The sequence below is a fragment of the Vicugna pacos genome, chromosome 35, assembly GCF_048564905.1.
Source record: "Vicugna pacos chromosome 35, VicPac4, whole genome shotgun sequence".
NCBI lineage: Eukaryota > Metazoa > Chordata > Mammalia > Artiodactyla > Camelidae > Vicugna > Vicugna pacos.
Window position 1 is genome coordinate 27886813 of NC_133021.1, and position 18682 is coordinate 27905494.

General features: G+C 42.3%; 1 protein-coding gene and 1 pseudogene across 2 annotated transcripts in view; one reads left to right on the forward strand and one right to left on the reverse strand.

Annotated features, from left to right (window-relative positions):
* DHTKD1 (dehydrogenase E1 and transketolase domain containing 1) overlaps window positions 1-18682 on the forward strand; it is a 40312-nt gene that overhangs the window by 9737 nt on the left and 11893 nt on the right. Inside the window, exons 3-10 of one of the 2 annotated variants that reach the window (XM_006208856.4) lie at window positions 1008-1219; window positions 1996-2190; window positions 5715-5984; window positions 9864-10035; window positions 11478-11676; window positions 13321-13633; window positions 14556-14640; window positions 15524-15663. In XM_006208856.4, coding sequence (XP_006208918.2) covers window positions 1008-1219; window positions 1996-2190; window positions 5715-5984; window positions 9864-10035; window positions 11478-11676; window positions 13321-13633; window positions 14556-14640; window positions 15524-15663 — 1586 coding nt within the window. The remainder of the gene's footprint in view (window positions 1-1007; window positions 1220-1995; window positions 2191-5714; window positions 5985-9863; window positions 10036-11477; window positions 11677-13320; window positions 13634-14555; window positions 14641-15523; window positions 15664-18682) is intronic. The other variant, XM_072954991.1, reaches the window with a different exon arrangement.
* On the reverse strand, window positions 4183-4538 carry LOC116279849 (translation machinery-associated protein 7-like; annotated as a pseudogene).

Below are 18682 nucleotides of genomic sequence, written 5' to 3' on the forward strand. Positions count from 1 at the left end.
CCGTTTCCTGTGTTCAGATTGTATACACACATGGCCAACAGGTACCTGAAAGGGCGCTCAGCATCACCTTTTCAGCTCATCGGGGAAATGCAGATCAAAACCACAAGGAGCTACCACCTCACACCCATTAGAATAGCTATTGTCAAAAAACCCCAAAGAAACAAGTGTTGGTGAGGATGTGGAGAAAAGGGAACCCTTGTGCACTGTTGGTTGGAATGTGAGTTGGTGTGGCCACAATATGGAGGGCCTTCAAAAAGTTAAAAATACAGCTACCATAAGGTCCAGCAATTTCATGTCTGGGTGTATAGCTAAGTCAGTTAGTTGAAATCAGTATCTTAAAGAGGTATCTGCACTCTTATATTCATTGCAGTTTTGATCATATGAAAGATGTTACGTTTACCGTAAGAAACCATACATGAGATCAAGTTAGCGCTGGTTTGTTAAATTCATATCGTAGGTTTAGGCAAATGACTGATTACTGATTTGGTGCTGAGCTAATGACATATTACAAACCTTCCTGTTCTTAGGCTAAGGTCAGGAAGCTTTCCTTTTACCTTAGAATGTTGCAATGCTGTCAATACTAATTCACAGTCAGGCCAACTGTTCAGTAATAGGCATTGCTTTATAGATTGTATCAATAAGACTTGAACATTTTGGTAGCTAGAAATTTCAGATAAAGGTAGTGCGTATGATTTGTGGTTATAAAGCAGATGAAAGGCAGTTTTCAAATTTTAGTTTGAAATGACTATAGAATCAAAATTTGGCAAAAGCCGGGTGACTCTGTTTTGGGGAAGAAAGATTTTTATTACCTCTCCTATTTTTACTACCCTGTGGCTTTTGACCATATTTTTAGTTTTCCCTTTAGAAAAATCTACATGACCACTGATGATGCCCCCACATTACTCGGAATGAAATGCTCTGGGTTGAAATGACGATTTTGGTACATTCTGTAATCAGTCTCACGGTTGATTGTTCTTTAAAACGATCCTTCTGATTACATTTTGTAGGATTATTGAACATGGGGAAGGAGGAGGCCTCTCTGGAGGAAGTCGTAGCCTATCTCAACCACATCTACTGTGGGCAGATTTCCATTGAAACCTCCCAACTTCAGAGCCAGGAGGAGAAAGACTGGTTTGCCAAGCGGTTTGAGGAACTGAAAAAGGAGGCCTTCACCACAGAAGAGCGAAAACACCTGTCGAAACTAATGCTAGAATCTCAGGTACAGAAGGAGCAGCTAATGTCAGTGGAAGAGCGCCGCTCACTTTCTACAAAGACACAGGAATATCGAAGAGAGGGAGTTAGGACGTGAACTGTCTGAACGTGGCCCCACTTACCGCTGCAGTCCCAACACCACAGACGGTGTGACACACACCTTATTCTAAGTGGACAAAAGCAGTTTGCTACACACCGGAGCTATTGGTTCTCCTCGGCATGAGTGCTTTTTGTGTATTTGTTCACTCTGTAAAGGACTGCCAAATCCTTCAGATCCGATTTCTCTTTTTATTATCTGAATTGATTTAAAAAAAAAAGGAAGCTGTCAACATAGATGAAGGGGATTGGAACTCTGTCAGGGCTGTGATCAGGACTCAGGCATATGAAGATGACAGGCAACCTGTCTCAGTAATTCAGGTAGTTGGCTCGTTGGCAGCCCAGATGACAGTACTGTAGAACCTTACACTAAAACCCAAGTCCCGGGAGGGGCCTGGCCCCTGTTCTAGAAGGAAACGCGTTCTAAGGGGATTCCTGTTGGGGTGAGCTATTCGACCTGTCACGTTATTTTCTCTGCATCTCTGCTGCTGTTTGGTGTCCTCAGCAGAGCTTTCCTGCCGGGCCCTGGGTTACTTCTGTCCGTCCCCGGGGTCTGTAGCAAAGGGACCCTGCTGCAGTTGCTTGAATCAGTGTAGGGTCTTAACCACATACGGAAATGTGCCTGACTCTGACCAGAGCAATCTGCTGTCCTCCTGTAACCAAGGCGTCTGACATGATGTTCCACAGGAGTTTGACCACTTTCTGGCCGCCAAGTTTGCCACGGTGAAGCGATACGGAGGCGAAGGAGCCGAGAGCATGATGGGCTTTTTCTACGAGCTGTTGAAAATGTCGGCCTTCAGCGGGGTGACCGATGTCATTATTGGGATGCCCCATCGTGGGAGGCTGAACTTACTGACAGGCCTTCTGCAGTTCCCTCCGGAGGTAGGAGACTTCCTGCGTTTCCCACCAGCAATGTACAGTTGACTGTAACGGAGTAAAACTGATGATAACATTCCTTTTAAAAAAAACCAACTCAGCAGTTGAGCCGTTGGTCCAGGAGACAACTCAGTCTCTTGATGAAACCTGATGCTGCTGGAGGGCACTGACATTTAGGCTGATGTTCTGCATCTCCAAACAGGGGTTCCTTCTTCTCTCAGGGAGGTTAAAAGTTAGTTTGTTTCCTAAGGATGAAATTTATCCTGAAGAGATAAATTCTGTTTTTCAAAGCATTTTTTCCCTATTTAATAAACATTGTTCAAACAAACACAAAGATCTGTGTTTTACCTTCCAAAAAGTCATTTTACCTCCTGCTTATTTCCAGAGTTTATAGTTACTAGATTGTATGAATCTAATAACACACTGTTACCGTAAGAGATCACCCAAGTGAGTGGTTTTAGAGGTAATTGGATCCTGGTGTTCCCGTTCAGTCCCAACTCAGCTGCTTTATAAGTTTCAAAAGATTTGAGATTCAAGACTGAAGATTCGATGTCAGGGAACAGTAGAAAGACTTATTGTCTGACAAGGCTGTGTCCATATGCACAGAGAAACCTCACTAGTGAGTGTTCTTGGCTGGGAGATTAAAAATAATTATAAATGAAAAAAAAATTATAAATGTTAAAAGACTTCTCAAAGTTAGATGGAGTGAACAGATCATATGGAAGAACGTGTTATTCTTAAGAATATAAGAAAGTACATGTGATGGAGGAAAGGGAACCTGACTATGCTGTTGGTAGGAATGTAAATTGGTGCAGCCACAATGGAAACAGTATGGAAGTTCCTCAAAAAACTAAAAATAGAACTACCATATGATCCAGCAATTCCACTCCTGAGTATTTAACCAAAGAAAGTGAAAACACTAATTTGAAAAGATACACGCACCCCCAATGTTCATAGCGGCATTATTTACAATCGCCAAAATATGGAAGCAACCTATGTGTCCATCAACAGATGAATAGATAAAGATGTGAGAGATATATATATATGGAGATACATACACACACACACACACACACACACACACACACACACACACACACACACACACACTCTGGAATATTACTCGGCCATAAAAAGGAATGAAATTTTGACATTTGCAGCAAAATGGATGGACTTGGAGGGTATTATCATTCAAGAAATAAGACAAAGATAAATACTGTATGTTATCACTTATGTATGAAATCTAAAAAATAAAACAAACTAATCATAACAAAAAAGAGACTCAAAGACATAGAGAACAAACTAGTTGTTACTTGTTGAGGGGAGGGAAAGGGGGAGGAGCCAGATAAGAGTAGGGGATTTAAGAGGTACAAACTACTTCGTATAAAATAAATAAGCTACAAGCTACAAGGATATAGTCTACAGTGCAGGTAATATAGACAATATTTTATAATAACTGTAAGTGGAATATAATCTTTAAAAAATGTGAGCCACTGTGTTGTACACCTGAAACTTAAAGAATATTGTAAATCAACTATGCCTTAATTTAAAAAAAAATTTTTAAGTGTTATGTCTAGGGGCCAAGCTTTACCTTTATTAGTCATGCCTCAGTGTCCCTTTCTTTCTTTCTTTCTTTCTTTCTTTCTTTCTTCCTTCCTTCCTTCCTTCCTTCCTTCCTTCCTTCCTTCCTTCCTTTCTTTCTTTCTTTCTTTCTTTCTTTCTTTCTCTTTCTTTCTTTCTTTCTTTCTTTCTTTCTTTCTTTCTTTCTCTCTTCCTCTCTTCCTCTCTTCCTCTCTCTCTCTCTTTCTTTCTTTCTTTCTTTCTTTCTTCTTTTTTTGCCATTTCAAATGAGTTAGTTTAATTCCAGGTGGTACAGAATTCAGGATGGAACAAAGACTTAAGAACACATTTTGACAGGATTCTGGGCTGGGTTTATGCTGATTTCACAGCCAAGGTAGAAATGATTCAGATGAACTAAAGAGAAGATGAGGCACTGTATGATTTTTTTTTTTACAAAAGTTTATTCTTAAATGTACAATAGGTTCCAAGACAACACTTCATTCTAGCTACAGGTGGCAACAGATGTTATGACAGGGAATCCAGATGTTTAAACAGGAACGGAATTAAGGATCATCATTGCCTCAGGCACAAGGAACAGCTTACTTTTTGCCAGATTTCTTAATTCCACCTGTGGCCAGGGGACCTTTCCCCGCAGCCTTCGCTTTTAGCTCCTCGAGTTTCTTCTGCTCCTCTTTCTGCTTCTGCTTGAATGTCTTGTCTTCCTCGTCCGTCTTCTTGGCCAGCTTCTTGGGCTGCTTCAGGGGCTACTTCTTGCCACCTTTGTGGCCGGACATGGCACCTGCCGCCCCTTCCCCAGACCCTGCCACCGGAAGCCGCCTCGGTGTTTCTGATGCTAAGAGATTGATAATCAGCTTTGAAAAGACACCTTAGAAAAGGTAGAATATGACAGAATAAAGTGATTGACAGATGGAGATGTTGTGCTTAGATACCTGCAGAAATTCTTCAAACAAACAAACAGATTTACTCTCACAGTTCTGGAGACTGGAAGTCCGAAATCAAGGTGGCAGCAAGGCCATGCTCTCTCTGAAGGATCTAGGGAGGACTCCTTCCTTGCCTCTGTCCTAGCTTGTGGTGGCTCCAGGCCACCTTGACTTGGGACTGCATGCCTCCAGTCTCTGCCTTCATGTTCTTCCACAGGCAGGAATTCTTAAACCAAAAACTGCATTCCTAAAATATCCCAGACAAAACACTCAAGAGACACAGAAATGATTATCAGTGGTTTGTGAGAAACATGTCTGTCCCAACGCTGTGTATGCTCCTGTTTGCAGATGGGAGCATAAGAGGCTTTTGTGAACTAGAGAAGCTGTGGGGTCATTCAAACCATTTGGCCAATTGAGAATAACATGTTGTTGGTAAATAACCTTGGTTTGAGACCCAACTTTGCTACTTACTAGCCAAGGCCCTTTAACCATTTAGTTAATTTCTCTTGCTTGTTCATTTTTAAAATGGGTAGTAACGTCTCTCTCTTAGAAGACTGAAAATGAGGTGACAGAACGTATGCAGAGAAGTCCTTTGAGAATCAGACAATGTAGGTTTTTAGATGTGACTTGAACTAAGCAGTGTATGTCATCCCCTGGTTAAATGGAATTAAGTTCTATTATTTTCTTCTCTACCTTTAACAAGAATAATACAAGTTCCTTTGGAAAATATATTCTAACAGGTGCCTTTAAGAAAAATATTGTGCTTATTGCCAGGCAGAGGTAACTTACCATCTGCGTCATGCTAGACTCTTCTTAAAGTGTTGGAACGTCATTTGTGAACATCTGCAAATAGTTCCCATTCATTCGAGCAGTTAGACGTTTGGGCCTCTCTACATACGGCATGTTAACAATAGTTACAAAAGCATGGTCATAAAGTCTTTTTTATTGTATGATTTAAACTAACCGCCTCTTCCTTCATCTTCTATGCAGTAAAATACTTTTTTTTCCTTGTGCATTTATTCGGCATAGCTGATGTTCCGTAAAATGCGAGGCTTAAGTGAATTTCCAGAAAATATCTCAGCCACTGGAGACGTCCTGTCTCATCTGACCTCCTCGGTTGACCTGGACTTCGGCGCGCACCTTCCCCTCCACGTGACAGTGCTGCCTAACCCCTCGCACCTGGAAGCCGTTAACCCCGTGGCTGTCGGGAAGGCGCGTGGAAGGCAGCAGTCCAGGCAGGCTGGGGACTACTCTCCAGACAGTTCGGCTCAGCCTGGGGACAAAGTCATTTGCTTACAGGTACTGGTAGCTTCAGGAAGTGAGGCCAGAGGTTGGGAAGACCGGGAAGAGAGGTAGTTGTGACAGGAGATGGCAGGCATTCAAGATGAAACTGAGGTGAACTTTTGGGAAAAGAAGATTCTGGGGTTGCTTTAAAAATTAATAGCAGATGTAGAAGTCTAGTCTCAAGGCTGACATACCTGCTCCTGCTAAGAGGACAGATGTTGCAACTTCTCTGAAAGAATGACTTCTCGGAAACAGCATGGTATCCATGTATCTAACAAGGTTGCAAGAGCCTGGATTTATTTTGTTTGCGTGTTTGCTCATTTTACAATGAAGGTCTTTTACAATTAAGCCAAACAATACATATTACTAGTTTTTTGGTTTCCTCTGTCCCTCAGGTTTTGGTAACTTAACTGGTATATTTTAGAGGTTTGGACTGTGAGTCACATTTTTCTTACGCCAAGTATTCATTTAAATGTGAACCTTTAAGGAATCTAGATAATAAAACAAACTAGTGAATATAATAAAAAAGAAACAGACTCACAGATACAGAGAACAAACTAGTGGTTACCAGTGGGGAGAGGGGAAGGGGGAGTGGCAAGATAGGGCAGGGGTAGGAGATTCAGTAGTTTATACAAACTACTATGTATAAAATAAATAGGGAGGAAGATATAGCTCAGTGGTAGAGCACGTGCTTAGCATGCACGAGGTCCTGGGTTCAATCCCCAGCACCTCCATTAAAGCAAATAAATAAATAAACCTAATTACCTCCCCCACCTCAAACAAACCAAAAATTCATTAAAGTAAATAAGCTACAAGGATATATTGTACAGCCCAGGGAATATAGCCAATATTTTATACTGACTATAAATGGAGTATAATCTTTAATAATTGAGAAGCACTATGTTGTACACCTGAAACATATAATATTGTAAACCAACTCTACCTTAATAAAATGTTTTTTAAAAAAGAACCCTTAACTGTTAGAGGATAATTAATCGTGAATATCAGTAACTGAGTCTTCAAACGCAGTGGAAATAGATAAATCCACAGGGCAGTATTCAGCTACGTATACAAATAATCACATGATCCCGTTCATGTTAATTTTCCATTGGGCCAGAAACTTGTAGCAGATGAATCGAGGGTGAGCAGAATGGGTTTCATTATGTTATGGTACTTCTCAATAGAAATCTTCAACTCTCTTTACCTTTCCCTTGACTCAGTTTGCGGCACTCTAAAGTATTTCAGTCATTCACATTGACTCAGTACACGAAGCAGATCTTAAGCCTGATTTCAGAAGTAAGAGGAGAAAATGGCATTTTCTTTAAAGCGATGAGAAACTGCCTTCTTTCCTCTCCTTTGTGTTCCCCAGATATTTTGCCCGGCTGTGTCTGCACGTGTCTTGCCTCGCACAAGCTCACAATTCTGACTTCTTGTGGGAGCTCTTAACTGTGGCGTCTGTGAAATCGCCCTGGGGGAGACCCTGGGTGCTGCTTTTGCTGTGTTTGTCCTCGTCCTGGGCCCGGTGGAAGTGGATTGTCATTAGGGATCTTTCGTGTGTGCCCAAACCCCCTGCCCTTTGGCTGAGCAGTTTCCGCCACCCCCAGCATTTCTTGGGGCTTAAGGACCCAACTCCCACACAGCTTTGTGGGCATTGCTGAGTGTTTTCTTGTTTTGTTTTGTTTTGTTTTTTTCTTTTAATTATTTTTTGTTTTAGACTTTTAAAAATTTTTGTTGGTTTGCATGCATGCTTACTTTTTTTTTAACGGTTTTAAAAAATAGATTTATTTACTTTATTTTTATTTTATTTATTTTTTGAAGAAGGGGAGGTAATTAGGTTTATTTATTTACTTATTTTTTTTAACGGAGATCATGGGGATTGATTCTGGGGCTTGATCCTGGGACCTCGTACATGCTAAGCACATGCTCTGCCTCTGAGCTAGCCATTCCCTCCCCACTGTTCTCTATTTTGATTTAAGAAGGGAAATAAAATTAGCAGATGACACACAGCTTTTGTGCCAAGAACCCTAAGACCATGCTAACACGACACAGGCTGTGAGCAGAGGCTATGTTCTCATCCATGCCTCTCCTGTAACACTTTCGTAAAGGAGCAGTAGAGGCACACATCTCTCTTCCTGGCTTTACACGTCTCCTTTCCATCATTATTCTCCAAGAAATCCCGTCAGCAAGGAGACCAAAGGGTGAGGAGTATTCAGATGCTGGGAACCCCTGGACCCTGTGTGGGCCCCTGTGCAGCTGAGGGTTGGATGTCACCAGGATCACGGCCGGGAAAGACTTCTGGAACCACGAAGACCTGAGTTCAGAGCCTGGCTTTGCTGCCTTCCAGCTTGGCGTGTTTGGTTCTCTTCCTCCTCAGACTCTGAATCTCAGAAATAAATGGGAGTTAAATTCTTCATAGTGTTCTGAGGATTAAATGAGAACATAGTATGTTCCTTGACCCAGGGGTAAGGCTTGGGGCTGGGGAGGGGGAATAAGTAGAAGAAATGGAGGCATCACAGAAGGTCTAGCGTTCAGTCTAAGCCATGTGAAATACACGCTCGTTCTGAACCTTGGTTTCCTCATCTGTAAAAAAGGATACTAGCGATTTCCTTACCGGGCCCTCCACGCCTGGCTGTTGAATGGATGGATGGCGGTGTCTGGTGTGTGGAGATAAAGTGATGGTATGTTAGTACTAAGCACAGATACTCCAAAATGTCAGTTATTCCTACAGAACCTAGCAACAGGAAGATGTGGGCTGAAGATTTCACTAAGCAAAGGAGTGCTGCTTTTCTTAGCCAAAATGTTCTACTTACACAAAAATCACTCTTTTAAGGACATTTTCTGTGTCATTAAAAAAAAAAATCCACTTCCAAGGATTCTTTCTTCATTTATATTTAGGTCTTTTATTTTTGCTGTTATTAGAGATGCAGTGGTTACCAAATCAGGTCATCTTACTCTTTTTTTTTTCCCCAGATCATTTTATTCTTTAGTTCAGCATTTTGGCTGTTTATGATAATAGCCTTTTATTTAATTAACTTTTAATTAAAATACATTTATCATGTAACATCATGTAAATTTAAGGTGTACGACATTGTTGATTTGATAGATAATCGTCTTTCATTTAGTGTGAAGTCAGTGGAGCTTGTTTTCTCCTAAGATCTACAATCCCCTCCCTATTTACTTTCAAATTCTCTTTTAAAAAATTGCCCTCTTCTCTACCACCTGCTGTCCACCAGGTTTTGTGATATTATGTGCTAGCAGACTTCGAAAATTCTGGAAAAATAGCACATTTCAGAGATTCTCTTATAATTGCATTCTGCTTTTTCCTCAAAGCCTCCTTTCACGTTTGTATGATGGACTCTCCTCCCACACCTCTTGGCTGCTGTCACGTCACTCTCTTTAGTGGTGGCCAGCACACCAGCACACCCCGTGGGGATTAGATGATGCGAGCGACACGTGCTCCCTTTTTGGGGAGCGAGGTGATTGGGGAAGAGTGAGAGTGCAGATCTGTGCCTCGTTCCTTGTGTCTTGCAGGCTGTTTGCATGGTTGCTTTTACTAGAGCTGCCTGTCCTTCTGCACTGGCAATCGCCCTTCCTTCTCTGGTGCTGCTGTCCGGTAGCCTGTAGATGGGAGTGTGAGAAGTGATAGGTATAGGTGACAATGTAGGATGGAAGGAATAGGTCAACTGGCGTGGCTACAGGAGGAAATGGGCTGATTTAGCATCTTTGCATGTTACTTGGGATCAGCCTAACCATTCTAGAAAATCCTATAACCAGCAGATTTTTAGGAGGGTAGGGGATCAGTGACAGCGTGGTTGTTTTTATTCATACTATTATTTGAAAACCTGTTTCTCCATCCCTTATGTTCATATTCTTTTTTTCTGCCCCATGATCTAGGTTCACGGTGATGCTTCTTTCTGTGGTCAAGGGATTGTTCCTGAAACATTTACGCTCTCTAATCTCCCACATTTCAGAATTGGTGGGAGTGTCCACTTGATTGTCAATAACCAGCTGGGTTACACCACTCCCGCAGAAAGAGGACGGTCTTCCTTATACTGTAGTGATATTGGTATGTAACACAGGGAGGAGTTGGTGGTGTTGAGTCAGACAAGGAATTCCTAGGGAAACTTCTAGTTCACTCAGAACAGTGAGCCCCACTGGTTGTCTCGTTTTAAATTTGGATCAGGTGTGGTCAGTGGTCACCAACAGTGTTGTTCCTTTAAAAGTCTGAGTGTGATCTTTAAATCAAAGGAAATAAGACAAGAGCGGAACTTAGAGGATGCAATCCCAAGTTGCTTAAGTATCCAGTTGAATGATCTGGTGGCATCCAGAGATGAACACAGTTAGTACCACTGGAGTGATTGTCTTTAGGATATGCAAGCTTGGAGTACCCAAGATCTTAGTCAAAATGGATATATTCAACTGGTAAATTTGGCCAAGTAGCCTGGTTAGAAATCAGATGTGAGGAACAAAGTCAGCCTGTTTTAAACTATGGAAATCGGTAGCATGAAAAGAAATGCAGGCTTTTATTACCTATTCCCTCTTCTGTAGAGTTACAAGATTTGTCAGATGGTAGAAACCACTCTGTTTTTACACCCAGACCGGCCTGGATGTCGTTTGGGATTATCTATGTGAATTTTTTGTTGATTAGTTAGAGATTCTGAAAATTCAATTTCAAACTTCTCTTTGGAGAAACCGCCCCCCCCCTTTTTTTTTTTGTCTAGGATGCTTCGTTTAATGACCCTTTGACCTCAGGAGGAAAGATAATAGTAATGATGACAATAACAAATAAGTATCCGTTATTATGTACCAGGCCCTGTTAAGTACTTTATATGCGTTAACTCACTGACTCCTTGAGGCATCACTAAGGGGTGCCGCAGATAAGGAGGCAGAGATTCATACCTTTACCAGGATCACACAATTAGTCACAGAGCTGGGACTTCAAACCATTTTTGTGAGCTGGACCCCAATGTGTGGATTCTTGTTAAACTTTTTTGGGGGAGGTAATCAGGTTTGTTTGTTTAAACATTTTTTTATTGAGTTATAGTCATTTTACAATGTTGTGTCCAATTCCAGTGTAGGGCACAATTTTTCAGTCATACATGAACATACACATATTCATTGTCACATTTTTTTCCCACTGTGAGCTACCACAAGACCTTGTATATATTTCCCTGTGCTAAGTAGTATAATCTTGTTTATCTATTCTACATATGCCTGTCAGTACCTACAAATTTTGAACTCCCAGCCTATCTCTTCCCACCCCTCCTCCCCCATGGCATGTTTGTTTGTTTATTTAAATGGAGATATTGGGGATTGAACCCAGGACCTCATGCATGCTAAGCAAGCACTCTACCACTGAGCTATATCCTCCCCGACACAGCGTGGGTTCTTAACAGCCAAGCCCAACTACCCCTGAGGATGTTGGCTGTCCCCCCAGGCGAGCGATGGGACTTGGAGGTGAGTTCATGGGTTGACTGGCTAACTTCTTCTCTGTCTTCTCTGCCTCAGGGAAGCTTGTGGGCTGTGCCATCATCCATGTCAATGGAGATGACCCAGAGGAAGTGGTCCGGGCCACACGACTGGCGTTTGAGTACCAGCGCCAGTTCCGGAAGGACGTGATTGTTGATTTGTTGTGCTACAGGCAGTGGGGCCACAATGAGCTGGATGAGCCTTTCTTCACCAACCCCGTCATGTACAAAATCATCAGGTGTGATGCTCAGCCTTCATTTAACATGCCCTCTCCCCCACAGTGCTCCCATTTTTATTTTTATTAGACGTTCTCTGATTGGGTGACCAACTTTCCCTGAGTGCCTGGGACTTGAAACTGTCGGTGCTAAAACCGGGACGTCCTGGGCAAACTGAAATGGTCACCCCCTGGGTCTCAGGAAAGCTTCCCAGGTTCTTCAAACTCCACGTGTTTCCCTGAGGAATAGACAAAGGGCAACTAAACAACTTCACTTAGCAGATGGGAGGACTGGATAGGAGGACCTAGGCAGAGCCTTGCCCTGGCACTGACAGGATCAGAAACAGAACCTCCCTGATTCACTTCTGCAAACCATAGGTGAGGACCTCCTTTGTGCCTTGGCAAGAGGTTACACGATGGATTTTAATGAAGTTCAGAACTACGCTATCCAGTATGGAAGGCACTGGCCGTAAGTGGCCACTGAACACTTGAAATGTGACAAGTCTTGATGGAGATGTGCTGTAAGTGTAATGTGTACACCAGATTTCAAAGACTTAGTATGAAAAAAAGGAGTGTAGACAGTCTCAATAGTAATTTTGATACTGATTGGACAATGAAGTGACAATATTCTGGATATACTGAGTTAAATGAATGTACGATTAAAATTAATTCCACTTAATTTCACCTTTTCTAGTGTGACCACTGGGAAATTTTAAATTCCACATTGGCTTACATTATTACTTCTTTGGGGACAGCACTGAGCCAGGAGGTTAACGTGATGGAGAGGAATGTATTACTTTGGGATTTCCTTTTTGGTTGCTAGAAAGTGAAATAGATCCCTCTTCCCTGCTTTATTTCCTCACGGACATAGATTCAAGGAGAGGAATAAACTTGGTGACACTTTATGGGCTCTTCTAATCATAGGTGACATTTTATAGGCTGCTCTTGGAACAACAAATCTGAATTCTCCATTTATCTCTGAACTTAGCAGCTCAATGACTTCATGTGACTCAGGATCCAATTTTTAAAAAGCTATTCTGCCTACCTCTCATTTTTGTCAGGATTACATATGATAATCAAAACAACCAGACTTTAAAGTATTGTGCAAATGCAGAGGAGCGTCATGATTATTGTCGTTGTAAAACCAGGTGCTGAAGAGTTACAGGCTTCTTAAAGCAAAGAGAAACAGATGTTGGCAACTTTGGGTGCAGTGGTTTTTGAAATAAAGCAGAGTGTGGAACGGGGAGACGGCACAGGTCAGCCTTGTAGATAACAGTCCAGAATTTACTGATTCAAAGAAAAACCTCTCTGCTCATTAACCTCTACTTGACTGTAAACAGATGCTTATAAAGATAAATTTGTTTCCTCTTGCTTGCCTGGAAGAGATGGTTACTCACCACTGCCTTAAAAAAAAAAAGGAAGAAAGGAAAAATTTACTGGCATGAAAGTCACATGACATGAAACGGACTACTCTCAAGTGAACAATTCAGTGGCATTTAGCACGTTCGCGATGTTGTGCAAGCACCCGCTCTGTCTAGCCTCCAAAACATTTCTCGTGTGTGTTTTTATAGCAAAGACACTCCGTGAATACCTTTGACACTGACTGTATCTGTCTCTCTTTGATTTTCACAAATCAGGTTGATTTTTGTTTCCCTCTTTCTTGGACAGAGCCCGGAAGAGCATCCCTGACACATACGCAGAGTACCTCACGGCCAGTGGACTCATGACCCAGGAGGAGGTGTCGGACATCAAAGCCTCCTACTATGCAAAGTTAAATGGCCATTTCACCAACACGGCCCACTACAGCCCCCCTGCCACGAACCTGCAGGCCCACTGGCAGGGCCTGGTACAGCCGGAAGCTTGCATTACCACCTGGAACACAGGTGTGCCCCTCGACCTCCTGCGGTTCATTGCCAGGAAGTCTGTGGAGGTGCCGGAGGAACTCCAGATGCACAGTCACCTTCTGAAGATGCACGTCCAGGTAAGGAGCCCAGAGACCTCTGGGTATAGTTTGTCCATCTTGCACAGCAAAGGAATTGATGTGGGTCTGGTCTTGTTGATTGGCTAGTGCATTCGGCAAAGATGTACTGTGTGTCACAACCCTAGTGGTGTTTTGATACCGATGGTCAATTAACTTGGATTTTGCCTATGTGTAATTTTCATCTACTAATTCATTCATTCATTTATACATGTTTCATACATTACGTGCGACATGCACATTATTAAGAACCCAGCCGTACAGGTCTTGCTTATTCTGACCAGTGAGCAGAAGACAACTTTCATTTTGGGGGGAATGGCTCAAATAAAATAAATGAAAATCAACACACATTCTCCCAAAAGGCAACCATTTAGACCCTTAAATATGTTGAGGTTTTACATACTGTCTCATGTTAAGTATGGATTGACACACTGTTGAGGTTTGCCTGCGGCTTGGTGGTTTCCTGGAATGAGGGACTTTCAGCACTAAAAGCAGGAGAGCAAGGAGATATGTCTTGAACACAGTGGATGAAGAAGACACTGTGAGCTCTAGATTATTTTCAAAACACTAACTACATTTGTAAGTTTCTGTTATAGGCACAGAGGCTGTTAAAACAATTGATGCACTCACCATCTGGCTGAAGAAATAGAATGTTACCCATGTGGTTCCCCACAACCACTTCCTCATGCCACCTCCTCTCATCCATCCGCCGGGCTAACCATTAACCTGACTGCCTGTTTGTTTTGCCTGCTTTCAAGCGTCATATAATTTCTGTCATACTCTCATGTTTCCTTCTGCACTTTCTGTTGTACTTAACATTAAGTTTTTGACACTTAACCATGGTTGCATTACCTTTTTTGAACTCAATATGGAAACGGGTATGGACTCTTAGAAGTTTCTTTTCCCCTCCCCTTTGATTTTACAGTCCAGAATGGAGAAGGTGATGGACGGAACGAAGTTAGACTGGGCCACGGCAGAAGCTCTGGCCTTGGGCTCGTTACTTGCTGAAGGTAGGACATTTCTGTACAGCTGCACAGCGGGGAGAGGATGCTTTATATGACATTTGTTGTATGTGACGCCTACAGTTTTGAGTTACACCTACCTCTTACATTTTCATCAACGAGAGAGGTTCTCTAATGTGTTCATTTTTCTTACCTGAAAACATTATTTAATCTTAGTATAAGTTCTGTTGACAACCTTCGTCAGTGATTAGACTATGAAAGAATTATTCCTGGGAAACAAAGTACTGGATGTACTGGAAAGAAATTTTCCTCTAAAAATGATGGGGTGAATGGTGGGGACTCTCATTCCTATACAATCTCACCTTGACTACAGAGCGTTGAATATAGGACAGGTATTTTTTTAACTTTATCTAGATATGTATTTATTTTACAATATCGTATTTTTAAAATTGAAGTATCAGTGATGTACATTATTATACATTACAGGTATACAATATAGTGATTCACAATTTTTAAGGGTTATACTCCATTTATAGGTATTATAAAATACTAGCTGTATTCCCATATGTACAATACATCCTTGTAGCTTGTTTTATACCTGACATTTGTCCCTCTTAATCCTCCAGCTCCATCTTGCCCCTCCCCCTCCCCTCTCCCCACTGCTCACCACCAGTTCCTTCTTTACATCTGTGAGTCTGTTTCTTTTCTGTTATATTCACCAGTTTGTTGTAATTTTTTAGGTTCCACATATAAGTGGTACCTTACAGTATTTGTCTTTCTCAGGACAGGTCTATTCTTAAGAAGGAGAATCTGTTATCCTAAGGACAGTTCTGGGGATGAACTGGTGTGTAAGAATTCAGCGTCACCAAGCCTTGTTATTATGTAGGTTATTCATGGGAATCTGTTTTTTTCTTCTACTTCTTGCCTTAAGGTTTTAACGTCCGTCTGAGTGGCCAAGATGTAGGCCGTGGAACTTTTAGCCAGAGGCATGCAATGGTTGTTTGCCAGGAGACCGATGACACCTATATCCCCCTGAACCACATGGACCCTAATCAGAAGGGGTTTCTGGAGGTAGGAGGTTTTATTGTCGAGTATAAAACCCAGGTGCTGATGATTATAGCCTCAGGCTCCCCAAAGCAAACAGAGACAGATGTTGCCAACGTTGGGTCCAGTACATTTTGAAATGAAGCGATGCTGAACAGGTGGACAACGTAGGTTCTTTCCACTCGGAGTGGAAGTAACACCCGAGGGTGTCAACTCGAGCCGTCTTACTTTGGCTGCTTCCCTGTGACCATGTCAGTTTCAAATGGACGTTCGCTCTGTCAGTACAAAATTGACATTGTAACCTGCGTGTTACTGAATTCACCAAAGTCAGCTGAAGACATGGATAATAAGCGAACATTGCTTTCCTACCTTCAAAAAGAAGGAGAGCGCTTTCTCAAGGTTGCCTTACTCCCTAAGGTTCGGCAGGCTTGATGAATATATCCATTGCCGTTTATTTCTGTGTGCTGGTCACTGAATTAGGTTCTCTAGGGTCAAGGACGGGGGCTGGGTCTTTTCATTTTTGGTTCTCCAACAACTAGCATAGCACCTGGCACCTGAAGCTTATTAAATTATCCGTTAAGGTATGATCAGTGGCGGGGCGTGATTTTTCCTCCTGTAGCCATTTGTTTAAGAGTACTGGGTTCACTGATACCCAATGTTTTGAAAATTCACTTGTCAAAGGCGAGATTCCAGGACAATTACTTAAAGGACATGCAGCTCATCCTTAAGTTAGTCTATAATCCCCCCTTAATCAGTGTCTAGATCACTAGTCACTAAGAACGCTTAGTATCTCTCCCACCCAGTGTCTTTTATTGATTTGTGATTTGAGGCATAGTATCAGTTAATTTTGAATACTGCTGTTTAGAAAGCCCCAAGTAACGGCCTTGCATCTGTTAGGAGGATGCTGTGGAAGATGTCATTTCTTATCTGATACTGTGTCCTTTATACGAAGGCCCTGGGAGAAACTCCTGCTCGATCTTGGTTTTGAGAGTAGTCGTGGTTCGCTGAGCAGTAGTTCGGCTTAATTGTGTGCACCCCGTGAATCCTGCAACTGATGGACCTCCCCTTATCAATAGGGGTTTCCAGGGAGGGGTGGAGGCCATGACAGCCTCGAGAAAGTAGGTTATCAGGTTGTGTCTTTTCCCTAACCCTGTTCAGTGTCTCAATCTCTATTTATCTTCTTTCCCTTCACTCACATTTACAGTATCATGTTGTGTACTATGTATATCTATGAGCCATCTTAAATTTTTTTTCACAATAATTAAAAACATTAATAGATTCAACAGGGTAGGTAAGTGTATACAAGTATGCAAAGTACAAAAGACGCACAGAAGAAGCAGCAGCCAACCTACTTGGGGATTATAAGGAAGAATTTTAGAGAGGAGGCCAGACTTGAGCTGGGACTTGGACACTTGGAATTGCCTTGTCTAATAATGTAGGGAGAACATTCTAGGTGGACACAATAGCCTATGTAAAAGCTGTGACGTAAGAGGCCTTGACCTCATGCTCAGGGAACTGCTTAGAGCTTCATGTGACCGGAGTTTAAGCTGGAAAGTGGATATAGGAGTAAAAGAAGAGGAAGGTGGGGAGGGCATAGCTCAAGTGGTGGAGCGCATGCTTAGCATGCACAAGGTCCTGGGTTCAATCCCCAGTACTACCTCCAAAAATAAATAAACCTTATTACCCACCCACCCCCCCAAAATACAAAGAAGTAAAAAAAGAGGAGACAGGACAGACAAGATCCCCACACTGTGAAAGTCTCAGAACATTATGTAAAAGAGAAACCGTGGGGCAGTTGTGAACAGGTGACAAGATTTCCGTATTAGAAAGAGCTTTCCTGGAGGTGCCTTGGAAGCCATGCTGAAGAAGGATGAGAACTAGGACAATTTCTAAGGAGGCTTCTCGGTCATCTAGACGGGAAGTCACGGGGCTGTGAATTAGGGCAACAGCAGTGCGGTGGGAGATGGGGCTGGGTTTGAGAACAATTCGGAAGACAGCAGCGGTGGGACTTAGTGGTAGAGGTAGAGAGTGAAGAGGAAAGACCAGTCCTGGTTATCTCCTTGCTCCCTGGCCAGGACAACCAGTGTCATGGGGATGGCGTTCGCCCCAGTAGAGAGTCAAGGAGAGGGAGCAGGTTTGGGGAGGAAGGATGATGGATTCAGTGTTGGTCATTAAACTCGGAGGTGGCTGAATGGCATTGAGATTTCAGGCACTTTGATGTGTGTGTGTATATATACATGGAGTTAATGAAGGAATCTGTTCTTGGGGTGTAGATTTGGGTATCATCAGAGTATAGGTGTGTTTGAAACCACAGGGTATTGGGGAAAACAGCTTTTAAAAGGCTGATGGAGGAAAAGTTTTCCCCAAAGAGCATCCAGAAAAGCAGGAGGAAAACTTGGAATCTCTGTGTCCTCAAACTCAAGGAGGGAGGAGTCAGAGGAGAGGAAGACTACGATGTGGCCATCGGATTTAGCAACAGGACGGTCAAGGGCTATTTCAGTGGAGCGAGGGGAACAGAAGCTAGGTGGTACTTGCTAAAGGACACACAGGAGTTAAGGAGGTGGAGACACCTGGATTAGATAATTCTAGACATCTGACCGTGAGACGAAGCAGTAGCTGGAAAGCACCGGTCAGAAGGAACATTCTTTGTTTTATTTCTAAGCCTTTTAAAAAAATTTTTAAATTGAAGTACAGTTGATTTACAATGTTGTGTTAGTTTCTGGTGTACAGCAAAGTGATTCAGTTCTGTATATACATATATATTCTTTTTCAGATTCTTTTCTATTGTAGGTTATTGTAAGGTATTGAATATAGCTCCCTGTGCTGTACAGTAGGTCCTTGTTGCTTATCTCTATTATGTATAGTAGTGTGTATCCTTAATCCCAAACTCCTCATTTATCCCTCCCCACCTCCATTTTAAAGTTTTTGGTTGCTCATCTGACAGGAGAAAGCCAGTGAGGAGAGGTTCAGGAAAGAGCAGTTAGTTGATGAAGCCAGGTGAGGAAAAGAAGCAGAAAGAAGGGACAGATTAGAGTAACATCAGCGG